The sequence below is a fragment of the Lepidochelys kempii genome, chromosome 1 (assembly GCF_965140285.1).
Source record: "Lepidochelys kempii isolate rLepKem1 chromosome 1, rLepKem1.hap1, whole genome shotgun sequence".
In the NCBI taxonomy this organism is placed as follows: domain Eukaryota; kingdom Metazoa; phylum Chordata; order Testudines; family Cheloniidae; genus Lepidochelys; species Lepidochelys kempii.
The window spans coordinates 285295043-285309026 of NC_136380.1; the positions used below are offsets into that span (position 1 = coordinate 285295043).

At 40.6% G+C, this 13984-nt stretch overlaps 1 protein-coding gene across 2 annotated transcripts in view; it reads right to left on the bottom strand.

Moving 5' to 3' along the window:
- TRHDE (thyrotropin releasing hormone degrading enzyme) overlaps window positions 1-13984 on the bottom strand; it is a 337934-nt gene that overhangs the window by 103734 nt on the left and 220216 nt on the right. For both annotated transcript variants that reach the window (XM_073327757.2, XM_073327756.2), the window contains 2 exons: window positions 6124-6189; window positions 4144-4331 (listed from right to left, as the gene is read on the bottom strand). In XM_073327757.2, coding sequence (XP_073183858.2) covers window positions 4144-4331; window positions 6124-6189 — 254 coding nt within the window. The remainder of the gene's footprint in view (window positions 1-4143; window positions 4332-6123; window positions 6190-13984) is intronic.

Below are 13984 nucleotides of genomic sequence, written 5' to 3' on the forward strand. Positions count from 1 at the left end.
TTCAGGATCTCCCTCCTTCCTGCCACAATCACTTCAGGACATCCCCCCCTACCCTGAGGGTCCTCTCCCCCACCACCTCAGGATTCCCTCCCTTTCCAGTGCTCTCTGCCAGGACTGAGGAATCTAGCTCCATCTGCTGGGAATCCAGCCTAGAGGCTGGGCCCTCCCCCTACATTGTCCCGTTCCCTTCTTTGCCCCGGTGCCACCCGCCAGAAGTGGAGTTGGGGGGCTGAGTCCCCTCTAGCCCTAGCCACCGCCACCTGTGCTTACCTCTACACTATGCTGAATCAAAGCCCCAGACCTGGATTCCCAAAGACTAATACTCTAAGGCCATGTCTAAACTACAGCCGCCGTAGTGGCACAGCTACAGCACTGCCGCTATGCTGTTGGAGTGCAGATGCTTCCTACATCTATGGAAATGGTTTCCATCGGTGTAGTTAATCCACCTCTCCAAGAGGTCACCATGTGACCCAGTGGGGCCAAAAAACCCTGGCAAAAATCTGGGGGCAAGTGACCCCGCATATCGCTTCTAGCTTCTGCCCAGTGGGGTGGGGGGTCTTGGGGCTTCAGCCCCACGGGGAGCATCTGCTGGGGCTCGGGGTTTCAGATCAGCAGGGCATGCTTGCTGGGGGTCAGGGCTTCAGCATCCTGGCTCTCAAACTTTTGAAGATTGTCATATATGGCTCAGACGATCACCCCGGTACAGAAGGACATGTGTAAAAGACACACAAATGTTGTTTCCATCAGGCCATGACTGTCAGTGTGTAGCATTGCAATGAATTAAATGATCAGTGATATAAAACTCTAGACACTAATGTATAACCAACCTATGTGACTAATATTGTTTGGAAGAAGATGAGTCTGAAAGACTAACAGAACATGTATGTGTCCCTTTCACTTAATTGTTACGGGCCCGTTTTCTTTGTGACTTAGACTTCATGTCAGTAGGATTTGCACATAATTTTAACTGAAAAGTGACAGGACGTGGCTCTGCCATCAAACTGATTGACCTAGGTATTTTCCACCAATGACATTTTTCACTTTGCAACGGGTTTCTTCCCCATTTGTGGATAAGGGATGAGAAGGTGGAGCAGAGGAAAGGGAAAAAATAGACGGGGGCAAAGAAGAAGAAATAAAAAAAGAGGATCCAAACATTAAGTACCTACTTACCATAAAGCCTATTTTCTCAGGGGAGGGGCGAGGAAGTGTAAAGAGGGTTAGTGCACTAGCCTTTCACCTTCGGCAATTTGAGTTCAAATCTGAATTTAGGTCACAAATGAAAGTAAGTGTAATGGTCTAATTTTAACCCGCAGCTATCCACATCCACACAAAATCACTGCATGGCTGGTAGCCTTTGCTCATAGACTGGAGTAGCAGAGTTATTGCAAATTAAGACTGAGATGCATTGACAAACATGTATGCGGAAGTTTTCAATGCTTTCAGTACTATACTTGTTTTAAGTTATCTAAACACTATTAGACACTGTTTTCCTGCATAATAAAATTCACTCACATTATCTGCGGGTGTATACACACACACAAACACGTATACATGTATAAATACATACATACATTATAATATATATAGTGTTCCATGACACAAAAAAACACTACACAAATAAATATGATATATAGATAAAGGCCATGTCTACACTACTGGCTAACTCGACACTGCAGCAATCGATGCAGTGCTGTCGATTTAGCAGGTCTGGTGAAGACACACTAAATTCATGGGAGAGTGCTTTCTCATCAACATCTGCACTCCACCTCCCCGAGAGCTGGAAGCTATGTCGACGGGAGAGTGTGGTGTAGACACCACTGTAAGTTAACCTAATTTACATCACTGAAATAGCATAACTTAGATTGACTTACAGAGTTAATGTCGACCAGCCCAAACTGTTCTTGGAAGAGTAACACTGAACTGTGAGGCATAGACACTTTCCATCCACACGATATACTTTTTCACCTTTCGTGTTCTTGAACAAATATAGGGTTTGTGTCAACAAAGTATTAAGCATATGCTTAAATTTAGCTCCCACTAGGGAGCTAACAATATAGCCAGTGAAACAGCAATTAACTATGTACCATACTTAGGTATGAGTTCCACAACATCCATGGCACATGAAACAATGGAGATTAAATTTACAGTATAGTGGTTATTAAAAAATAACAAACTCCCTTACAGGAATATTGTTCCATAAAACCCAAACATGTCACGTGAACATCTGCACTTAGTTTTACCTTTTGATGACTTCTACTGTCCTCTCTGTGACAAGTCAAGATTCAGAGAGTGACCTTTGCACATTCAACCAGAGGAGGTGAAGACAGCAGCTTCTAGACTAAATGGCAGTCCTCTAGACATCGACCCTAGCAGATAGTTTTGAGTTTGCTTTCAACCTGATCAGACAGATCCTGGCCCCAGCAAAGCAACCTTAAAGATGCCTTAATTGGGAAATGTCAGGGAATTTTGGGCTGGTATAAAACCAGCATAGTCAGTTTAACTTTAGTCCCCTTAGGAACTAACCGTGCAAGGAGTGTCATGGAGCTAGCTTGGGACAGGGAGGAGACATTGTGGGAAGTGACTATGATGCATGCCACCGGGAGGTGGGGCCAGAGAGCTAAGTGCTCTATCAATCCCAGCTGAAAGACCTATCCCTAAGGGACTGTTCTAGCTATTGTAAGTTACAGCAGCTATGTGGCTGCTCTAACTTGCCCTGAGGTTTAGTTTGGCTCCTGACAGCATCCAAGATCAGGGGAGGCATAAAAGTCACTTTGGGCTTGTCTAGACAACCCACTAATGCGGGGTGGCCAACCTGAGACTGAGAAGGAGCCAGAATTTACCAATGTATATTGCCAAAGAGCCACAGTAATACATCAGCAGGCCCCCCCATCAGCTCCCTCCCTGCCCCCGCTCCCAGCGCCTCCCAGCCACTGGCAGCCCCGCCGATCAGCGCCTTCCCCTCCCTCCCTGCATCTCTCAATCAGCTGTGCCGTGGTGTGCAGGAGGCTCGGAGGGGGAGGTGAAGGAGCGAGGGCATGGCGGGCTCAGGGGACGGGGCGGGAAGGGGTGGAGTGGGGGCAGGGCCTGTGGCAGAGCCAGGGGTTGAGCAGCGAGCACCCCCCAGCACAGCGGAAAGTTGGTGCCTGTAGCTCCAGCCCCAGAGTCGATGCCTATACAAGGAGCCGCATATTAACTTCTGAAAAGCCGGATGTGACTCTGGAGCCACAGGTTGGCCACCCCTGCACTAGTGCATGGAAAGTCGGAGTGTAAATCCACAGTACATTAGTATGCCGTGCACTTCCATGTGGACCCTGCTGCTGCACAGTGAATGTTCATTGGTGCACACTGACCTACTCTCATTTCATAGAGCGGTAAATCAAAGCACACTAGGGAACTTGTGAACAGCAGCAGGGTCCATACAGATAATTAGGATGCAACAGGCTAGTGCACTATAGATTTACTCCCCAGCTTGCCGTGCACTAGCTGTTCATCTATACAAGCCCTTACAGTCAACTATGCCTTCCCTTTACCTAGTATGCTGACAGTGCGCTCTGTATTCTTTTAAAAATAGCCCGTATCTGTGTTTTAAGCACTTCCAAAGGCTTCTCCTTTTTCAGGGGGTAACATATAAGATGTTCATCTTTAGTTGTCTAGTCTTTCCTTGACACATGACCAGACTATTGGGAGCATCTGTACAAGCTGATTTAAGTTGTTGTAAGACTGATGATTAACATTTTCTGTCAAAATAAGAGAATACTCCTGCTGATATTTGAAAGCCACTTTGAAGTACGCAACATCAGAAGGATCTAGCCACATGCTGGTGCATTTCGCTGAGTGCCAAAAAACCAAAAGAAGAGGCCAAGGAATAAATGCATACCCTAGATTGAAAAAAAACAGAGAGAGCACTAAAAATGCAAATGTGCACATAAAAAGCTTTCTTTTGTTGTTTATTATGCTAATATAATTCTAATCCTTTTTACAAGAATAATCTTTAATAAAATTAGAAAGTTAGGGCCATAGCATGCCATTGATTCTAGACAAAGATATGTTATTCTGGCATGGTCTTTTGCTTTAAAATACTGGCATGAAGCAGCTAAACAACTACAACTTTTAGTAGGAATATTTATTGAGAAATACACGTACCTGTTGTTTCCTAGGTCAGGATCCGGGGTTTTAGCATCAATGTCATAAATAAAGTGTTCTTGGGAGATTAATACAATATTGTCTGCAGTTTCATTCCTCATGACGGTGATAATGGGGTAACCCATCTGTAGTGTCCATTGATCCATTACCTCTTGGATATTTACAAATTTTCCAACCTTTTTTAGAGCCTTACAAAAAAAAATGTTTTGGTTAAGTATATTGTTGCAATACTAGTATCTAACACATAATACCATTTACTTTTTAAACCAGAGGACCATTAATTTGTCTAGCTGTTTAAATAGCAATTAAGCATCTATACGCACAGGCGCTTTCCACGCCTAAATACAGGATATAAATGGTTAAAAAAATCAATCAAGGAGGAGCCTTCTTTCTAGATACATTTAATATTGCATATCAAAATAAAACAGCTTTAAGAACTGAAAGCAATAAATACTCATGTGGCAAGCTAGAAAATGCAAACACAGTGACAGGGTGGGAGATTCAAAAGCACCTAAGTGACTTAGGAGCACAAGTTCCAATGACTTTCATTTGTACCCCTAAGTCATTGAAGCATTTCTGAAAATCCCACCCATACCTAAAAGGAGTGGAGCTTCAGACCTGCCTCCCCACATTTCCAGCATTCACAAAGACTGTGGATGGCCGTTTGCAAATGATTTCCATGATCAGAAAAGGCTAAAAAAGGAGCTGGAAACACTGATGAATATTTTCTCTTGGGATTATTGATTTTGGGTGCCCATCTTGAGATACTTTAAAAAGGTCTGATTTCAGAAAGTGCTGAACATCTGTCCTCTGAAAATCACACCCCTTTAAGGTGTCTCACGCTAGGCATCCAAAATCACTACTCACTGGAAAATCTGGATTCTTATGTCCAACGCTAAGCTGTGCACATGCAGACCTTCCCGAAACCTGCAAACTGTATAAATCTTGCAGCAAATACAGGAATACCTTATTCTAGTTTAATACAGAAACTCTAGAAAAAATACAATTTTAAATAGGTGGAATTAAATCGGGTGGAATTTCAGCTGGAATACAATAAACCCGACAGAAATGGAAGACTCACACCTCATGGGGAGAGAGACTGCAAGCAAGTGAAGGATGGACAGAGACAGCTCTCTCTGCAACCAAGAAATGCCTCTAACTTCCTGCCAATGCTGGAACAGGGACTGAGTGACCCCTAGTGAATCCAAGCAAATCCCAGGAAGAACCCCTTAGAACTCCGTCTGCATGTGAGACATCTTGAGAATGTAGAGGATGACAACAGATATGCTGATAGGTAGGGGAATATGGAATTTTAATTCCCACCATTAACAGGTTTGACATATCCAATGTGACAGTAGTTGCTTATGGCCCAGAATGCAGTCACAATCTTGTGCCTGTATGTTTGCTGTGAGTTCTACTGTTCTTTGACTAATATGCACTTTTGATCACTGAGAATTTGCCCCAAAGGCTTTAACATAAGCAAAGGAAAAAGTAAGAAACTGCACAGAATAAGCAAGGGTGGCTTTCAGTACCCTTGTAACCACCTGCAGCTGGTCTAAGGACATCAAATAATAACAGTTGACACCAGAAAATACAATGCCCAGCTTTAAGCCTTTACAAGGTCTGTCCTTCCGACAAATCAGGAATATTTACTTATCAAAAGCCTATTCAATACAAATGCCAAAGCACCGCATTTTCCTGCTCTTTCCTACTTACAGACCTTATCCTGCTCCCACTGAAGTCAATGGGAGCAGGCCTTCCCTTTATTTGATGTCAATGATATAACACAAACAACTGAAAACATGTTTTTTTATGTTGACGCTTTCTGTGAACCCAAACGGTACTTCTTAGCATTTATTTTTAAATGTGCTCTTGGGCTTAGGCATTTCAATAGGCACTATTCTCTTCCAACCTCGGCATAAAAACACCACTATGGCTTCCTGCTTTTCTCTCAGTGTATTAGGCTATATAGTACTTTACCTCTGACAGGGTATTCCAGAGATCATTTCTGGCTGCATTGCCATACTTGTGAATTGTCAAATAGTCCTACAAAAAATAAAACAAAAATACAAATCAGAAGTTACTGTATACAGGCCAAATAATTACAGCTGTGAATCACTGCTAGTATCAGTTAAATTACATAAATGTTTTCATTTGTTGGAAATCTAGCAATATACAATATGTTCATCCTCAGGGAGTCAATAAATATTTTCTGGAGACTGTTTACAATATATTAAAAATAGAAGATTAAATAAATCCCAATGGAAAAACAAACCAACAATCCCTAGTAAGTTTACATACAGCATTCAGAGTTTTACCTTTTCTAACTAATTTATCAAGATTAGTGTTTCCTATTTACTTTTTAAACACTTGTATAGCCTCTGCATCTGTTTCCAGGCAATTCATGGCAATGAAAGAGGCAAATGTCTAAAACAAAGCTCTACTGTTTATTTTAGCAGGTCATTCTGTGGCTAATGTCAAGGACCCACACACTCTGATGACAGCTAGATCTGTTATAAAGTATTTAACCAAGAAATAGGCCATCAGAGCCATTTCCTCATATCTAGTGGGGTTTTGCGGACAGGTGTTTTCCCTTATGATTAAATGCAGAAATAGATAATATTGTTAACTCAGGCTCTAGCATGATATCGTAAAAAGCTTTTCCACATGGGAAGCAACAGAAAATGTGCACGTCACATAAAAGGGGTGCCTATAGTGGAAGAGTATGTGTTTGTGAGCACGTGATCTGAGAATATCTGATAGGGCTGTAAACTGAAGTTTTCTGTTTTTTCAGCCACAGTTGATTATCCATGTTTCCCCTTCAGTAATGAAAAGGCAAAAAAGTAGGAAAAGCCACTCTCCCAAAGGAATGAGGAGTAGCCCATAACAGCTCTTCAGTCCCAAGCCTCTGAGAAGGAGAGGCTGCCAAATATAAAAATGATGTGTACTTGAGGTCAGAGGTATATCCTACAAGATCTCACCAAATAAAGGTAATTCCCCATATTAATTTTTAAATATATCTCTGGATTAGGCCTGGACCTTCCTGGCATAAAATATTTTCATTTTTATGTGTTAAGCTCTAGGCTACCCTATCAGATTCATGCCTTACTATCTCCCTACAGAATACATAGACAATCATAGATTTGAAATTCAGAAGTGATTATTGGAACAAACTAAGTCTTCTGCAATTGGACTGGGAGATTAAAGCAAAAAAACCTTATAAAATCAAAGGGTTCCCTGCATTAGAATTTCCATCATCTACACTTTATACAATGGTAGGAGACAAACCCTAATTTACAGCACAAAGGTAAAACTGAGGAAATTTTGCTGACTGTGTCATTTGTGCTTTGTGTGAAGTACGATACTATGGGAATAATTAGTGTTTGGAAAGCAAATTTCCTGATGTACCAATTGTAGCACCTGTGACAGATTTAGCTTCTGTCAGCCAACTCATATTACAACAAGCAGCAACTCCCATTTAATCACAGGCTAGAAAAGCTAAATGAGAACACTGGCTCCGTTAACTGCAGTGCCTTGTCTTAACGATGTCATGAAAATAACAGTTGGAAAAAGACAACGTTATAGAGGCTTCACCAATACATTGTGCTTCTGTTTTGTCTAAAAATATAGAGTCTTCTGAGACAGTTAAATATCCAACAGCATCCAAAGCTAATCAGGTTGCACTGTAAATTAAAAGACTAAAACAGGTATACAAAAAAGTCAGAGTAGGTAAATAAACAACAAATACACATGCACATTTTAAAGTGGTCCCAGACAATACAGTTTCCATGAATTCTTCTGTTATTTGTTTACAGGGTTTGTATGTAATAAAATAAGGCAGTGAAACAGTTTGAGAATTTACTCAACAGAGCCAAATAATCTTGTTTACCAGTCTACGACCAGACATCACATTTGGCTTGAATTTTATATTCAGAAAGACTGCAAAGAGAGGCAAATGCTTTCATCCTCTTCCTCTGGCTTTTGACTCACAATATGCAGGTTGATTGGTTTGGATAGACCTCTCCATTTCCAGTTCAGAATTTATTATTTTTGATTAAACATTTTATTGGGTGAAGAAAAACAAAACGAAAAAGGAATGAGACTACAATATAAAACTATATTCCTCACCTGATATAATACTATTTTACATTTTTTTCCACTGCTTTAGAGCTAGATTGAGGCTTTGGGTACAGCTATGAGCAAGGGGTGGTATATAAGCATTACCTCTCCATTTTCTTCCTGCTTCACCTGACTCTGGTGAGGGGACAGAGGAAGAATGCTGGCTTATACCAACAGTAATTACAACCCCTACCTTCCAGCTAAACTGCACTGGCTAAGGCGTAGTGAGATGCAAGCCAAGGCCCTGTCCTCTCCCCACCCATCTGCTTTGTGGAAAGATCAAACAGGCACCCAGTATCTGCTCCTGCATACCCACACTCAAGGTCTTGGTCGCTCACAGGGGGTTATAAGGTATTCATTGTTCTCCTGTGTGGGTGTGTAAGCCACAATCTGGCCCTTATACTGTAAGAAAAAGATCCAAATCAGAAAGCAAAGAGAAACAAGCAAAAGAAAAAGAGAAACAAATCACAGAAGACAAGGGACAGATGACAGCCAAAATATGGCAGCCCAGATCTAAGCTGCACTCAGCACAGTTCAGAAGGGGAGGTGCTAAAGAGGCAATAAGCTACCTTCTCAGACAGACACATTCTTGTGACTATCCTGCTGCCACCAGGCTGGTCCCTGACACAAAGTTGAACAGTCTATCACCTAAAAAACGTGTCTCAACACCTTGGAATTGTTGGGTGTATAGGGATACCTTAACCACCCCACAACTTTCAGACACACCCACAGTGCCAGGTGGCAGGAGAGAGTTACACAGAAGCCTTTGGTGCCAGCCTTATACCTATGAGGGTTCCTTGACACTGTGGAAATCCACCCCTAGTCAGTTTAGATGGTTTTAATCCTGATTTTCACCATAGGAGCTGTGCAAAGAAGACTCAAGACAGCCAAAGACCTTGCCCAACATGCCATACAAATGAAATACCAAACAAAAGCAGAAAACTGACACTGATATATATATATAATATATATATATATATTTTGCCGATCTTTAGCTCTAACTCTCTTCTGAAATGAGTCTGTCCTCAACATCTTCCCTTTATAACTTTTTAATATGGAGCTACTCCTTGCAAGATAGAAGGATTATAATAATGAAATACGATATATGTGTGTTACTAAAAACTAAACAGAATCAATCATTGCTGGTAGTATGTAAGTTTTTGTTTCAGCTGGGCCTGTTTGGCAAAATAATATTATCGTAATCATTCAAATACCCAAAAGACACCAAAGATCAACCATATCAAAGGAACAAGCTGAAACAATTACCACACAAGCAGGTAAGATCTTGCAAAAGAAGAAGTAAACTGTAATTCTAATGTTTTGTCAAATAATAGACTCAGTCTCTAAAGAAAATTGTAAAGCTTAAATGGTTTGGAAACTATGTTAGCACCTGAATATTGAGGCAAGTGGCTTGAATATTAGAAGATGCAGAAAGCACAGTAAAAAGTGCTAAAAGATTTTGACAGATATTTGTAGTAACAGCATTATTGATTAAACTTACAGGCCATTTATTGTGTTAGTTTTTTAAAAAGCTGGTTACTCGTATTAAATAAGGGCTTTATCCCAACACAATCCAGGCTTTCTCAGTATTGCTAAGGCATTGAACCACTTCAGTTAGAAAAAATTGAACTAATTCCACCATCCAGGAATGATAACACTTATAACTAATAAAAGATGGTGACTGATACATACCTGGACGTGGAAATAATATAAAAGGTGGAAAAGATAATGTGTGTCTTTCTCTCAGAAGAGAAGTGAGATCTACAGTTGGGAACTGAAACAGATACAAGTCAAATTCTGCTCTTAGTTTTATTTGTCAAGTTGATTGACATAAATGAAGTTACTCCAGATTTACACAGATGTAACTGAAATCGGAATCTGGTACACTATCTACAAGCTGAGAAACTCCACTTTTTCCACTTTGTTTCCTCAGAACAGCTGGACAACTACAATATAAGGAGAATACCATACATTCAAGATGGTTGTAAAATGATTTCAGAATAAGATTTCAGGACAGTAACATTCATCCAAATGCAGTCCATTTATACGCCACCATAGTCCTGGATTCACGCTCACCCCCCCACCTCTGTCCATGTCTTTGATTCATACTGCTGCCCTCATCCACACCCTAAGCCTTGGATTTGCTCCTGTTGCACAACTACCTGTAGACTGATTATGCCATTGCCACACCTGCTTAATCTCTGACTTTAAGTAGAAAAAGTCTCTAGAACTCTGGCTCTCCAGAGTAATAAGTACCATTCTGCAGGGAGTCCAGGAATGATTAGTAAACTTCACATCTGGCCATCCAACACATTCTAATGGAATGCTGACTCTGGTGGCACTCCACCTTCTTATTTTTGCCTCCTGGAGACTGCTAGCATCAAAGTTGTGACCTCAGGTTATCTTGACACCACCTGACACTCAAAGTAAAAAGTCTGGACAAGGGGTCAGGCTCTGTACGTGGCTTTGACAGAGTCTGACAGTTGAAAGTGACTGAGAATCAGTGATGGAGCATTGACAATACTACACAAAAGCTTAAGATATTTTAAAAGAGAGGAGGTCAAGATCAGTGAGTGCAGGAACTAGAGTATACAGGTGGGTCTGATATATTTTTATATGTGAGATATTGTACAAGAAAATAAACCCTGGATGATGATGAATAAACCTACCGAGAGGAGAGAACTGTTAGTATTAGCACCTGGGTCAGTCAAACTGCAGAGCTACCCCAACAGTGAGAGAAAACCATGGTCAGACCAATTAGCAAAGAGAAGGACAGCACTGCAGAACCAGCTCTAAGAAAGTTGGAAAATAGCATTTAGATCATCTAAACAGATCAGCCACTTCACTTTTAGTATCAGTTTTATTTGAGGCTACCTGAATATTGTTTCCAGTGAGTCTTGTTGGAAAATACCAGCCTGTGCAATATCAGATCCATAGATTACATTCAATCCATAGATTACATGTTAATATTCATGAGTGAATGTTACCAGAAGGAACAAAAATGGTGTTATCCTTGACACACTGTAATCTGCTGCTACATTACAATGCATTCAGCATTTAGTTACTGGCCTGACACTTAGGCAAAAATAATTAACCAAATAACCCATGAAATATCATCCCACAAAAACGATGAGGAGTCCTTGTGACACCTTAGAGACTAACAAATTTATTTGGGCATAAGCTTTCATGGGCTAGAACCTACTTCATCAAATGCATGGAGTGGAAAATACAGGAGCAGGTATAAATACATGAAAAGATGGGAGTTGCCTTACCAAGTGTGAGGTCAGTCTACGGACACAATTCAATTAACAGTAGGATACCAAGGGAGGAAAAATAACTTTTGTAGTGGTAATGAGAGTGACCCATTTCACACAGTTGACAAGAAGGTGTGAGTAACAGTAGGAGGAAATTAGCATGGGGCAAATCATATAGAAGTTCCAATGACTATTATATCTTCTCTCTATTCTTCTCATAATTGTACAGATATAATTGAACTCATCTGCTCAATCTGTGCCAAATAACAGTTTCTTTGGCCAACATTTTTAAAAATGATTAGTGATTCTGGTTGACTCAGCACTTTCTGAAAAACAGAAAGTTTCTCAGATCAGATACCCACAACAGAACCACTAACCCAGGAACTTATCCTTGCAACAAAGCCCGTTGCCAATTGTGCCCACATATCTATTCAGGGGACACCATCACAGGGCCTAATAACATCAGCCACACTATCAGAGGCTCGTTCACCTGCACATCCACCAATGTGATATATGCCATCATGTGCCAGCAATGCCCCTCTGCCATGTACATTGGTCAAACTGGACAGTCTCTACGTAAAAGAATAAATGGACACAAATCAGATGTCAAGAATTATAACATTCATAAACCAGTCGGAGAACACTTCAATCTCTCTGGTCACGCAATCACAGACATGAAGGTCGCTATCTTAAAACAAAAAAACTTCAAATCCAGACTCCAGTGAGAAACTGCTGAATTGGAATTCATTTGCAAATTGGATACTATTAATTTAGGCTTAAATAGAGACTTGGAGTGGCTAAGTCATTATGCAGGGTAGCCTGTTTCCTCTTGTTTTTTCCTACCCCCCCCCCTTGATGTTCTGGTTTAACTTGGATTTAAACTTGAAGAGTGGTCAGTTTGGATGAGCTATTACCAGCAGGAGAGTGAGTTTGTGTGTGTATGGGGGTGGGGGGGATGTGAGAAAACCTGGATTTGTGCAGGAAATAGCCCAACTTGATTGTCATGCACATTGTGTAAAGAGTTGTCACTTTGGATGGGCTATCACCAGCAGGAGAGTGAATTTGTGTGGGGGGATGGAGGGTGAGTAAACCTGGATTTGTGCTGGAAATGGCCCACCTGATGATCACTTTAGATAAGCTATTACCAGCAGGACAGTGGGGTGGGAGGAGGTATTGGTTCATATTCTCTCTGTATATATAAAGTCTGCTGCAGTTTCCACGATATGCATCTGATGAAGTGAGCTGTAGCTCACGAAAGCTTATGCTCTAATAAATTGGTTAGTCTCTAAGGTGCCACAAGTACTCCTTTTCTTTTTCCAAAACCACTAGTCATTTTTAAAAACCTTGGCCCTAATTTTTTTAATAACTGTTCTACAGAATTCTGTACCTCCTCTATTGGGATATCCTCTCTTTAAACCAGGTTTCTACCTCTCCCAACAGTGGCAGAGCATTTTCAATAATACTCAAACAAGTTCAATTTTCCACTAGCTGTACGGAGGTTACCACAAGTTTGGGCTTTAACCTGTCCGTTTTATTTATTTAATTGATTTATTAATTAATTTAAAGTGCCCGTCGATCAGTTACATATTTAGGTTACTTTCAGAATCAAAGAAGAACACACAAGTGTCAAGCAGAATTTAAACAAGGTTTGAAAGGCATGCTCATATCTTAGCTGCATCACTCAAGTGGTCATTACAACTACTGTCCTGCCTTCTCTTCAGGCCAGTTCCTCAGTAGGTGTAAATAGTCATAGTCAGTCAATGAAGCCAATGGAGCTAAACCAATCTAAACCAGCTGAGGATCCATCCCTTTATTTTTAAAGGGAATGTTTATATTTGTTTCCTATACTGCAGTGATATAATGCTTGTAATTATCAGCCATCAGAAAACATCCACTGTCATCATGTCATATCTGCAATTAAATCATTATATTCAAACAACAAGCTATAACTACTAATCATGAAGAGTGATACTGGAACATTACATGGAAATAAATCTTAATTCTCTCTTGAGCTAACACTACTGTATAAACCAGCATAATTATAGTATTTTTACTTTCCCCCTTTTCTTAGTTATCCAAAATACTTCCATATATTATGGAAATACTCAGATCTGCAATGCTAACATTTCTGGAGCTATGTGAATCAATGGGATTTTACTATTGATTTAAATGGGAACAGAATTCAGCCAATGCTGAGTGTTTCTGAAAGATCCCCCCCCCACCGCCCCTAGTGCCTCAAGTGCAATAGGCACTTGATGGCACATTAAAAGACAGGAGCCCTAAATAGCTACCATCTAAGTTTAGGCATAACAAGAGATAATAACAGAAAAGTGTAGGAAAGGGAGAAAAAGTGTTATAATTAAGACTACAGAGTTCTCTGTTTTTCTAGATATGCATCTTGTTAGCAAAGAAAAGGGACCAGACTTCAGTAAGTGACTGGTGTATATCAGGAGTAATTCCTCTCAAAT